General features: G+C 44.5%; 1 protein-coding gene across 3 annotated transcripts in view; it reads right to left on the bottom strand.

The window, feature by feature from the left end:
• Positions 1-372: 372 nt before the first annotated feature.
• Positions 373-12,412, bottom strand: part of CDYL (chromodomain Y like) — a 155,890-nt gene continuing 143,850 nt past the window's right edge. For 2 of the 3 annotated variants that reach the window (XM_038770409.1, XM_038770407.1), the window contains 3 exons: positions 12,164-12,374; positions 2,960-3,103; positions 373-2,011 (listed from right to left, as the gene is read on the bottom strand). In XM_038770409.1, coding sequence (XP_038626337.1) covers positions 1,853-2,011; positions 2,960-3,103; positions 12,164-12,374 — 514 coding nt within the window. In that variant the 3' untranslated portion in view covers positions 373-1,852. The remainder of the gene's footprint in view (positions 2,012-2,959; positions 3,104-12,163; positions 12,375-12,412) is intronic. The other variant, XM_038770408.1, reaches the window with a different exon arrangement.

Below are 12,412 nucleotides of genomic sequence, written 5' to 3' on the forward strand. Positions count from 1 at the left end.
TAAAATCGTGCGCACGGGGGGAAAGATGAAGAGGGAATAGCAGGTGTGCCCATCAATATCTCTTAGGACAAAGCCCAGCGGCAGACAAATACTAATTCTCTAACGTCGGCGGTCGCCGTTTGCTGTCCTTTAGGGGCATCTTTGAATTTTTCAGCTCGCTCATGCGACATTTTTTTTTTTTTTAATTAAGCTGGAACCTCACCATTTCTTTTAAGCCCGGCTCCCAAAGAGTAATTAGAAGGATTTACACAGTACACAGATGACGGCCAGAACGTTCTTGGCGGAGGGAACTGGAGAGGCCTCAAAAGAGGGGACTGTAGCAGAGAAACATTTAGAATGTGTTAAGAAATATTAGTTTTATTTTAACCAGTTTTCACAGCTGAATATTTATTCTATAAAAACTTTACAGATTGTACAGCTTATACATAGTTCAACTACTGAACAAAAAAGTAGGTCCCACAGATGCAAAAATACTGTACCAATCCAAGGTAAAGGCAGATTTAAACACTGTACAGCTCTCTGCCGGAAAAGGTGGGGTGGGGTGGGGGGGGGGGGTCAGTTCCAAGTATAAACTTCAAAACTGTACAAAAATAACGTTTGATTTAATTTCAGTCTTCATACATTCATTAAGATTGCAAGCCCAGATGCCCAAGTAATTACAGGCACCCGTAGTCAGGAATCAGTAACACTCCTGAAAGGAATGCAAAATATGTCTATTTACACAGGGCACTCTTGTACACCATGCTGTATAAAGTCCATGGTGTAGACATAAAAAGCATAGACAAAGAACAGTAAATGTCTAATATAAGGTAGTTTTTTTTTGAAAGTTTCTGTATTTAATAGTGTGCCAAAAGAATTTAACTTATTAAATAATATATTCTAAGTGAACCTAGAAATTACACGTATGAACATAAAATGCACTTTTTGGTGTAATACGTTCAATTAAATCTGCAAAAGGAAAACAAAACTGTATATAAAGTAGTATTCTCACCCAGCAACAAGAAGCACTTATGTAGTTATTTTTTTAAAAGTCAGGAAAACTATTTTAAAACCCACTAAGACTAACTTATAACTTAACTATTCATACATAAGATATTCAGTGATTCACTAATACTGCAAAACAAGCCTTCTTCTAGCGAGACAGTGGTTTCTTCATGCTAACTGGGTAAGAATTGGACTTTTTTTTTTAAAGGGAGTCGGATGTTTACTTAGCATAAATCCCGAGCACCCGTTCTGTTTTTAGGATATGTGTATCATTCTGCTTTTCGCTTATAAGGGCTTCTCCTGTAAAAGATACTTATTTTTTGTTTAGAATAATCTATTACTTGAGGTATTTGCACCTTCTCTGAGACAAAATGCAAAGCCTCAGATTTTTACTGACTTGCTGGGGCAGTGAAAAGGTTGGCTAATACCCGTTTAAATTCTGTATTCTAGAAGAAAATGTATAGAGAAAAAACAAACGTTATTCCAGACTTTCCTGCTACCCAGAAAACAACAAACACAGTTCAATGCTTTTCTTCTTCATACAGTACTAGCCAAAGACAATAAAACTAGAGCTTCGAAAGCTGTCTGGTGCTCACTGTTATAGTTTTACTTCGTGTGTGTACGTTTACTCGATATAAAAGAATTATGTCCAAAGGAGATCTGGTAATTTTTTTTTTCTCGTTAAGATACAGTACTTTTAAAAGCTCCTCAATGGTACACAGCCTGGATTTTTCCAGTGCCCTATCTCCAAGCTTTTCGAACTACAGGTAAACTTGTTCCAGGGGTTCAAAATGGATTCGGTTATCTTTGAGCCATAGATATCCCATTAAATTCAATTCCAGTGTCAATTTACGAGCATTACATCCAATTAGAACTCATCAATTTTTCTCTGCAAGTATTTTAAAATGGAGTCCATTCCTTGAGCAGAGCCCCAGATTTTCTTTAACACTTCACACTCTCTCTCGTTTGCTTGCTCTAAGTCCATCTTCATGACATTGCGCACCAGGCCTTTGGATTCTTCAAGAACCTACGCCAAACAAGAAAATTGATTCAGTGTTAGAGCGTATACAGGGCAGGGTAGTGTTTTCTTTTTAAGTTAGGTAAGCATGGTAGCAGTAGTCTGGGTTTTTCTGAGATGCTAGGACCCTGACGCTCCCGCTGTTCAACGTTAGCTGTCGAGTTGGTGGAGGAATTTTTAGAATTCTTCCACTCGTTCCCATTTTTCCCCAGCGCACTGTTGAGAATTACCGAGAGTTTCTCGAGTGCTTCGAGGATCTCAGCCAAGGCAAGCTGGGCCCCCGTATTAACCTGGAGGGAATTCACGATCCAACTGAACCAACTCCCTTTTCTCCCCTTCCGTCTGATGGCAAGTTCTACAGTCAACCCTGCATTATCAGCAAGTGGCGTTTCCGCTTCAAAGACCGTCCAGGCCGGAGTTCCCTCGCCTCTCTTTCATGCGCCAACGGTGGCTCAGTGAGAGTTAACAGCGTTTTCCCTTTCAAAACAGACTCCGGAGGTTTTCCGAATACAGGGCTTCGGAGGGAAATTTTGAGCTTTTCCTTGAATTTTCATTTGTTACCCTTTAACATGGAGCAGAGTAGGTCACGTAGCGGTGTGAGCGTCTTTCTGACAAAAACCACAGTGTGAGATGTGAAGAACTAGTTTTACAACCTCTCACTGGACGGTCAGTAACCTTTCTCTGGATTTGAGGAGCATCACAGAGATGGGATTTTCGTTTTAGCATCCAATGCAAATACCGTTTTGCAGAAGGCTGTGGAAGTCATCTAAGAAACCTTTTTTCCCCCTTCTCTGGTTTCCCTTTGACTGTGCTTACAATTCTCCCTCCTCTCCTTATATCGTAGGAGACGCTCCCTATCTAGAAGTTCTTCATAGGACACAGTGAGCTTTCTGGAGGCACGGTGCTGCACACATCTAAAAGAATCACGGTTATACGCAAGAAACAAATGAAACTTACAACGGAATTACATGTGGCAAGTTCCTTAATTCGAACCATTACTTCCTGTGTGAATGTCCCCGGCCAAAACACTTGGGAGACCAATCCTTTGGCACAAGCCTCCTGTGCGGTCAACTTCCTTCCACTGAACAACAGTTCATTTGCCTAAGGGAAAGAAGAGTTATTTCTGATATGAAATGTAATGGGTGAAGGAGTGGGAGGGGGGAGGGAGAGGAGCTGAATAACTTAGAACACCCCAACCCCCAAATTAAACATGGTTTGAGAAATGCTTGCCCCAGTGGGGCTGCTGAAGTATTTAATCCAGATGTGTTGCACTGGGATCTTTGTACCCAGCACAAAACAAAACTAAATCCAACCGTTTCTGACTGCCGCAGGCAATGACAGAGTTTTCTTTCTGATTTCAAAGAAAACCAAGAAGAAACCAGTAGAAATCTCACTCCTTTCAAAAGGCAGCTAGTTAATCTGAGGTACTTTGGGTCCGCTGACTTTTAAGCTTGCCCCTCAGGGAAACGACCCTGACCGTTATTTTGAAAATCATGAGAAAGCGTGTGGTGCGGGGAAGAATGGGTGCTTTTCCTCCAAGTGGCCCAGGTTGGGGGCACCTTAACCCAGCAAGTGCTTGATGGTTCACACAGGGCACAAGGGAACGCGATGAGCAAGCGCTGTGCTAAGCGCTGGGGCAGGTATATGTTTAATCAGAGCGGACCTAGCTCCCATCCCACACGGGGGTTCACAACTTGAGAGGGAGGGAGAATGGATATTTTATTCCCGTCTCACAGGTGGGGGAACTGAGGCACGGAGAAGCAAAGCGACCCGCCCAAGGTTACGCGGCAGAGCCGGGACTAGAACCTGCATCTTTGGCCCCCGAGTCCTGTCCTCTCTCTGTTAGGCCGCGCTGCCTCTCTGGAGTTTGAATTGAGTTAAAAGTTTAAACTGTTAATTATCATTAAACAAAAATCCACTTTGGATTTTTCCAAAAAGTGGATTTTTGGATCCACTTCCATTCATATGCTGCTGTAGGAGATTCTGGGCAGCCTCTAATAGTTAAATCTAGCTTCTGAGGAGACCTCAGATCACCCACGGTAATGGATGAGGATTCTTCCCTGAGGCAAAATCAACCGGTTTATAGCTACCCTTCGGATTCACTGACAATTCAGAAGGAATCAAAGCAGACCGCATGGAGGAAAAACAAGCATAAGCACACAGCTTGGCCTAGTGGAAAGAGCCCGGGCCTGGGAATCAGAGGACCTGGGTTCTAATGCCGGCTCTGTGACCTTGGGTAAGTCAGTTCACTTCTCTATGCCTCAGTTCCCTCACCTGCACAATGGAGATTCGCTGCCTGTTCTCCCTCCTACTTAGCCTGTGAGCCCCGGGTGGGACTGGGACTGTGTTAACTTGCATCTGCTTCAGTGCTCAGAACAGGGCTTGGCACATACTGCTTAACAAGTACCATTATTATCATTATCATTTCAGGGATTTAATTGTTCTTGGTCATCTTGTGATGACTGAGAAAATACCCATATGAAATTGGATTTACAGCCTTCACAATAGAGACGGCACCTTTATCTCTGCTTCCTGGCTTTTGGGAGAGAAAACTTTTTCTGAAGGCTGCCTTGATAGCTAGGCCTAACCACTCATTTCCTAAGGGATTTGAAACTTTCAAGGTTTGGATTCCTACATCTTAGAAGCGATAACATGGACACTTTAAACTGAAAAAGGATTTTCTGCAACGGGAATCTCCAACTTGTCTCTTGCTGGCATAGCATACTTTGTGCCCCAGAAACATTTATGTTGGAACCTTCTCGATCCTCTCAGGGGTCGAACGTGGACCTCGAGTGTGGAGATCTGTTCCAAAGAGGAAAAAATTTCCACGCAAGGCCCCAAATACCTCTTAAGCGTCAATCAATCAAGCGTATTTACTGAGCACTTACTGTGTGCAGAGTGTTTGGTACAATACTCTGGAGAGTACGGTACAACAGAGATGGTAGACGCGTTCCCTGCCCGTCAAGATGTGTTAATTAGATTAACTTTGAATGAAGGCACAACAGCTCTACAAAACTATCTGACAAAAACACTTCTGGGATTTGGAGTGGGCTGCCATGGAAAGGAGAGAAAGGATTCTCTATCTTCAGGTCTCCTCTCGCAAATGCCAAACTTTAGGTTTCAGGATCCAGGGCTTAGTCCATCACGAGGACAGTTGCTGGACAAAGTAAGAACATTTGAAGAGTACCGGAGAAGCGGTGTGGCCCAGTGTAAAAGAGCATGGGACTGGGAGTCAAAAGACCTGGGTTCTAATCCTGCCTCTGCCCTCTATCTGCTACGTGACTTGGGGCAAGTCAATTCACTTCTCTGTGCTTCTCTTCCCTCACCTGCAAATTGGGGATTCAGTACCTGTTCTCCCTCCTACCTGAACTCCGAGCCCCACATGGGACCTGATTAACTTGCATCTACCCCAGTGCTTTGAACCGTGCTTGGCACCGAATAAGTGCTTAACAAATACCAAAATTATTATTTTCTTTCAGAGAAACCCTTAATAATAATAATAATAATAATGGCATTAAGCGCTTACTATGTGCAAAGCACTGTTCAGTCCATCCTAGTGAAAAGAAGTTATAGCTACTGCTTTGATTCAAATTTTTTTGCTACCTGTTAGTTTAGCTTCTCAACCTAGACAGCCTTCCCTAATTTGTAAGTTAGCCTCTGTGGTGAATTCATTCAATCATATTTATTGAGCGCTTACCGTGTGCAGAGCACTGTACTAAGCGCTTGGGGGGTACAAATCGGCAACAGGGGATGGCAAGGAATAACTGACAAGGTGCAAAACTCCCTTTTATAACACATCAGTGCCTTGGCCCTAAGTCTAGCGGCACTAGCAGCTGAATTACTTAAAAGCAGCAGAAAGGCAAGTTTAAGCATTTCTTACGACTAGCTGCTGAATCAAAGAAAGAGACCAGACACAGCAGCAAGTCCACAGGGCAAGGGAGCCAAAAAGTCTTCCTGAGATTTGTCCCAGGCAGGGATCGCAATTTCCAGGCCTGGGCTTGCTCCTGGCAACACAAAATCCCAGGGAAAAAACTGGGAGCTGGGACCTCATTGCCCTGTTGTGCCTGGCTCGGCTCAGCTGTTAGTGTTGGCAACCCATCGTTTCACTCTGCACACCTGGGCAAAAAGTTGAAGCCACCTCCCTAATCAGGCCATGAGCGGGCTGTGCAAGAAGGCAGAGAGCCAATTTGGTTTCTTTCCCTCCTAGAATTTCCCCTATCTGTAATTTCTTTTAATGTCGGCCTCCCCCGTGGGCTGTAATCGTATCTGCTATGTTGTACTTTTCCAAGTCCTTAGTACAGTGCTCTGCACGGCATAGGTGCTCAATAAATACTGTTGATTTGATTTTGCCTTTGGCTGCCCCCCTTCTTCCTCGGAAGGGGAATTTCTGGGAAATAAGACTGCTACGTATCCACATCAAGATTTGTGTCAATGATCGATTCCTGCATAATTTACCTTCTTTCTCCCCAGAGGATAAAGGGCCCAGGGGACACTGGATTTCACAATGATTCTACCTCTTCTTTTCCCTTCCTCTAGGCTACCTTAACGTCCGCGCACATACACACGTTTAAATTTCTGGTCTCCCTACGCCTGGGAAGAGCACCCGAGAGTCTCCATAATCTGTGTTGCCTTTATATGGGATTGTAAAATCGTAGCCGGGCAGGAGCTGTGCCTTCAACTTATCCAGATACAACCCAGCCCGGCAACGTGAGCGTGCTACTCTAGATACCTCCTGATCTGCTTTCAATTTCACTTGACTATAATAAAGTTTCAGGCTAATATTTACGAACAAAGGAGAGGACGACCGTCGGCTCTCCTAGAACGTGCGCTTGCACGTTTTGCTTCGGACAGAACGTGACTGGAGAATTAGGGAATGTTTTCCCGTCACGGCACATCTGTCGGGAGACAGCGTGAAAGGGAACACAACTGACGGTGCAGTTCACTCACGAGCAGGTGCGGGGCTGGAAAGGCCGGCGCGGGCAGAAGACGCGGCCATGAGCAGATATGTGGCTCTGAATATAGCTCAGGCACGGTATACCCTAACGTGAGTTTCCCTTTACCGGAGCCCATGAGGACTCTCTAGACTGTAAGCTCCTTGTGGGCAGGCAACGCGCCTACCAACTCTTAGTACAAGCGCTTAGTGCAGTGGTTTGGCGCGCATCATCATCAACGGTATTAGCTGAGCGCTTCCTGTGTGCAAAGCACTTTCCATACACTGATAAGAGGAAATAACCCTACACTCTAGCACAACTGACCAAGGAACTGACTGTCCAGGACCCTAAATTAAACGGTAATACAGACTTTAAGTTTGCTGTGGGCAGGGATCATGCCCACCAACTCTGCTTAGTGCAGTGCTCTGCACACGACAAATACCACTGATTGACATTGATATTATAGTGGGATATTTTATTGTTGGTAATGGTGGCTTTTAGTACAGCACGGGTTAGTGTATTCTCTCAAACCTTACGTTCTGTTAGCTGATACTAAAGGCAGTAGCTTTTCGTCATCAGCACTCTTTTCTCCCTAAAATTTTACAGGGGCAATACACAGGCACATGTAAATAGTACATGGCAGTACATAATAATAATAATGATGGCATTTATTAAGCGCTTACTCTGTGCAAAGCACATAGTTTGGTGGCTTTCATTTTCTGCCTTTCCCAAAGAAGAGACCTCAAACGGACATTTCATTTCTATCGTGAGCCCCTCGCTACCAACAATCTCTTGGGGAAATTAATTTTTCTTTCCATATTTGGATGTCTACTATTAGTGTAAGACTTTTAAAAAGGGAGCTCTGAGACAGGAGATTTACCGCAAAAGCTTAAAGACATCAAATAAACCAAAAGCGGTTGGGATAAAGTTACTTGGAGCATATTAAAGACTCACTCAATTTTCATTATAGCTAAAACTTCCTTATAACAAGTTTTTATAATTAAAGTCTTACTGGTTTTAGTTTATCAGTAGTATCGATCGTCCCATCTAGACTGTAAGCTGCTTGTGGGCAGGGAATGTGCCTACCAACTCTGTTGAATTGTACTCTCCCAGGATCTTAGTACAGTGCTCTGCATACAGTAGGCGCTCAATAAATATCATTGATTGATTGAGAGTAGATACAGTTCCCGTTTTGTGCTGCACTCTCTACTACATAAATAATAATGATGGCATTTGTTAAGCGCTTACTACGTGCCAAGCACTGTTCTAAATGCTAGGGTAGCTATGAGGTAATCAGGTTGTCCCACATGGGGCTCACAGTTCTTAATCCCCATTTTGCAGATGAGGTAACTGAGGCACAGAAAAGTGAAGTGACTTGCCCAAGGTCACATAGCAGACCTGGCGGAGCCGGGATTAGAACCCACGTCCTCTGACTCCCGAGCCCGTGCTCTCTGCCACTAGGCCACACTGCTTCTCTACGCTGCTTCTACGTACTTGGGAGGGAACGGTAAAATGAGCAGACGTGATAACTGCCCTCAAGGAGTTTACAATCTCTAGGGGAAGAAAGACATTAAAATAAAATACAGATAGAAGGAAGGAAAAGGGGATAAGTACAGGAGTTACTGCTTAAGTCTAAGGGTGTGTACGATATGTCCGTCCATCACTCGATGGTATTTATCGAGCATTTACTGTTTGCAGAGCACTGTACTTGGGAACGTGCAATGCCACAGAATTGATAGACACGATTGACAGAAGCTGGAGGAGCTTACAGTCTAAAGGGGTACACAGACATTAAATACGTACTTATATTTTACGGACTACTTAGGTGGCACCGAAGGGCTGCAGTTGCTTAGCAGCTAGGGGATATAGAGCGGGGCGATTCGAAATAAATCAGGGAGGCTTCCTGGAGATGGGACCTCAGAAGGGCTTTGAAGGAGGGGAGAGCTCCAGACAGTGGCGGTGGGAGAGATGAGGCGGCAGCACGGTGTGTGGGTTAGTTTGAGAGGAATGAAGAGTGTGTGCTGAGAAGAGAATGGATAAGTAGGAGGGAGAGAGAGCTGATAGAGTGCTTTCAAGCCAATGGTCAGGACTTCCCGCTTAATGCCGAGAGGAATGGGTAACCAGCAGAAGTCCGGGAGGAGTGGGGAGATGTGCGTAGAATGGTGTTTCAGAAAAATCACACAGTAAAAACCGGGTTCCGGAAAACCACTGCAATGAAAACGCTGCGCTTAGGACGACCACTTTCTCTATCACACACCCTTACGCTCGACCCTGAAATCGGTATCATGAAGATGTTTCACTGAGAATTTTTGGAATCGGGGCCAAATGAGGACTCGCAGGTAAGATGACACACAGGTAAGCCGTGTGGGAGGCTGCACTACGTGACTCCGGACAGCTTCCAATCTCCCCGTGCCCTCGCCGCTTCTCCGGATGAAAATGGGGGTAAGCTATCTGTCCCACAGCCTCTTGCTCAGCGTGGGGAGGGAGGGAGGATGAGAAGCAGTATGAGCTAGCTGGAAAGAAGGCCCAGTAAGAGGACCCCCATAGAAATGGAATGGGTGAGCTCTCGCTGGCTCTGCTCTCGAGTGCAAAGTGCACACACTGGGGTGGACTGATGACCATGGAGTGAACGATGGCAAAACAATGATTGGCAATCGCCTACTAAGCGACCACCCCGCGACCCTGTTTCCAGCTTTGGCACGCTGCGGCCCCAGTGCGAGCAAGGGTAGGAAGCCCAGCGAGAAATGGCGGAGCAGCGGGAAAGCCAACGATAGCTGCGCTCGCCGACTTGACAGAAGTCTTTCTTCTGCCAGATTCTTGGGGCTTCCGCCCCCAGCAGCTGTTGCAGGACCTCCAGAGAGCCAGCGGAGGAGGAGGCACATCTCCTGTGTGTGTCTGAATGACACAGGCCCCACTACTGCCTCATCTATTTATTCCTAGGCCTGGATGAAATGGTGTGATTCCGCTAGTCGTCCAAATGCAACCCGAAACAAAACTGATTTAATACGCCCTTCACTTAGTATCATTCTACGACAGTTCTAGTCAAAGTTTTCGGCATTTGCATCAGGCACTGGTCCAACTCCTGCTCTAGGCTGAGTTTTTTCTGAAATACTGAGATATTTCTCGGGGAAAAAACATTCTATAAAAATTTACCATACAGCAGTGGAAGGCACATCTGGAGGAAATCTGGGTTTGGATTCTTCCAAGTCACCCTGGAATTCCACTTCCTTTGGGAAGTCTTCCTCAATCAACTGCCACCTTCCCAAGCCACAACAACCCAACAGCCATCTCATGGTCCTTACATATACATGGATATATATATGTACATATATATATATATGTAGATTAATCCTTTCACACACACCTTATTCATTTATTTCATTCCCCAACGGTCTTGCTACTACCAGTTTCCATCCAAGTTCTTTACCAGGCTACACTATTTATAAACAAATTCTGGCCATCTTCCATCCCACATTAGACTGTAAACTCCTTGAAAGCAGGGAATGGGTCTTTTTGGTTCTGTTGTGTTCTCAAGAGCTTAGTACCAGGCTCCGGACACAGTAGGTGCTCAGTAAACATCAGTGATTGCTAGACTCAATTCCACAAAAGACTATCTCATTCTAGGTGAAATGGTATGGCTGCTTCATACCACTTACAATTTTGGTGATTTATTTCGGGTCACAATGACAAACAAAACCTTAAATAAGATACAGCAGGCACACGGGGGTGAGGTGGGGGTTAATTAAAGCAAAACAAAAAACTACCTGACAACAAACAAGGCTCTAAGACAAGATGGAAATATTCTTATGCCCGGAATAACCTTTCTTTTCTCCATTCCACAGGAGTGATGCTCTCGTTATCATTAAAGGCAATGAGACTCTTCCACTTAATGTTGGGAAAATAGTGATTCGGTCCACTTATTTACCTATGTTAGTCTAAAAGGATGCTATGCATTTGTAATCTAACATGATTTCTACCTCCAAAGTGCCTTTTTATTTACAAATCTAGTTTACCGTAACAGTCCACTTCAGAGATGGGTAGTTTGAGTTCATTGTCCATACTTGTTCATATATACTTTTTATTTGGGGTAATCTCTCTCATTCCTTTTGCAAACAAGATGAAATTCCCTTGGGCAACTAGCACCCATGGCTAGTTTTTGTTTATCTTTGAGCATCGTCATTCTTCTCGCTCCACTGAAGGGGCTGCACACCTCCAAACCAAGATTTACATGCCGTTACGTTTTAGATCGAGGCTGGAGTTTGATAGCCGAATTTAAGCAAGTTTTGCCCTCACCCTGCTCTGCGTGGGCCAAACGGATAGCTGCTATATCAGACATCTGCTTAGAGATTTGTTTTACTGGCAGATGCCAAAGAGGAATAAAACTGCTGGACATACTTGCCATGTGAATATTGGGGCGGTTAAAAATGTAAGCAGGATCAAAAAGACTGAAAAGTTCATATTCATCCTGTCATCATCAGAAGCAGTAACATCTATTCAGCCACTGCTGTGGGTAGAGAACTTGAAAACATAAAATAGCAGAAGTAATGGCCCTGTTCTTGAGGAACTTAAATAATCATAATAAATACTAATAACACTTATGGTATTTGTTAAGTGCTTACTATGTACCAGGCACTGTACTAAGCGCTGGGGTGTATACAAGCAAATTGGGCTGGACCCCGGGCGGGGCTCACAGTCTCAATCCCCATTTTACAGATAAGGTAACTGAGGCACAGAGAAGTGAAGTGACTTGCCTAAGGCCACACAGCAGACAATTGGCGGAGCCGGGATAAGAACCCATAATCACCTGACTCCCGTGCCCGTGCTCTATCCACTGAGCTACCCTGCTTCTCTACTACACTGATGTACCACTCAGAATAATTTTTGATGTCTCTGTGAGGGCAGATGAAAAAATGGCACTGTTCCTTGACACTCGGAAGACTACAGCATGTCACTGAAAATCTCCTAATGAGCGGATTCCAGCCCGGCAACTGAAAATTTTGGCGAAACCCCGGAACCGATTCTGCACGTTCTAGCTTTTCCCACTCTCAGCGCCTCTTACTGAGCCAGCAATCCCATGGAAGCACAAAACATTTGAACAGTTTGAATCGACACAGACCGACCACCTATTCACCTTAAACAGACACCAAACTAGGGATTACCACTTTGCTTTTCGAAAAAACCAAAACCCCCAAATCAAATAGCGAAAAAGAAACCAACGGAAGTTACTCACAGAAGCTAGTCCCATTATCCTGGGAAAGGAGAGGGAAGAACATCCATCAGGACTCTGCCCAAAGGTAGTGTATGGGGTCTGAAACCAAGCCTTCTCGTTAGCCCAAACGACATCACAGAGAGGCAGTATGGAAGCTCCAAGGCCAATTGCTGGACCATTTACTGCTGCAATGATGGGCTTCTTAAACTGAATCAAAGTATGCACAAAGTTTCTAAAAAAGAAAGCAACAGATGTGACAATTATGCTATG

This window comes from Tachyglossus aculeatus, chromosome X3 (assembly GCF_015852505.1).
Source record: "Tachyglossus aculeatus isolate mTacAcu1 chromosome X3, mTacAcu1.pri, whole genome shotgun sequence".
NCBI lineage: Eukaryota > Metazoa > Chordata > Mammalia > Monotremata > Tachyglossidae > Tachyglossus > Tachyglossus aculeatus.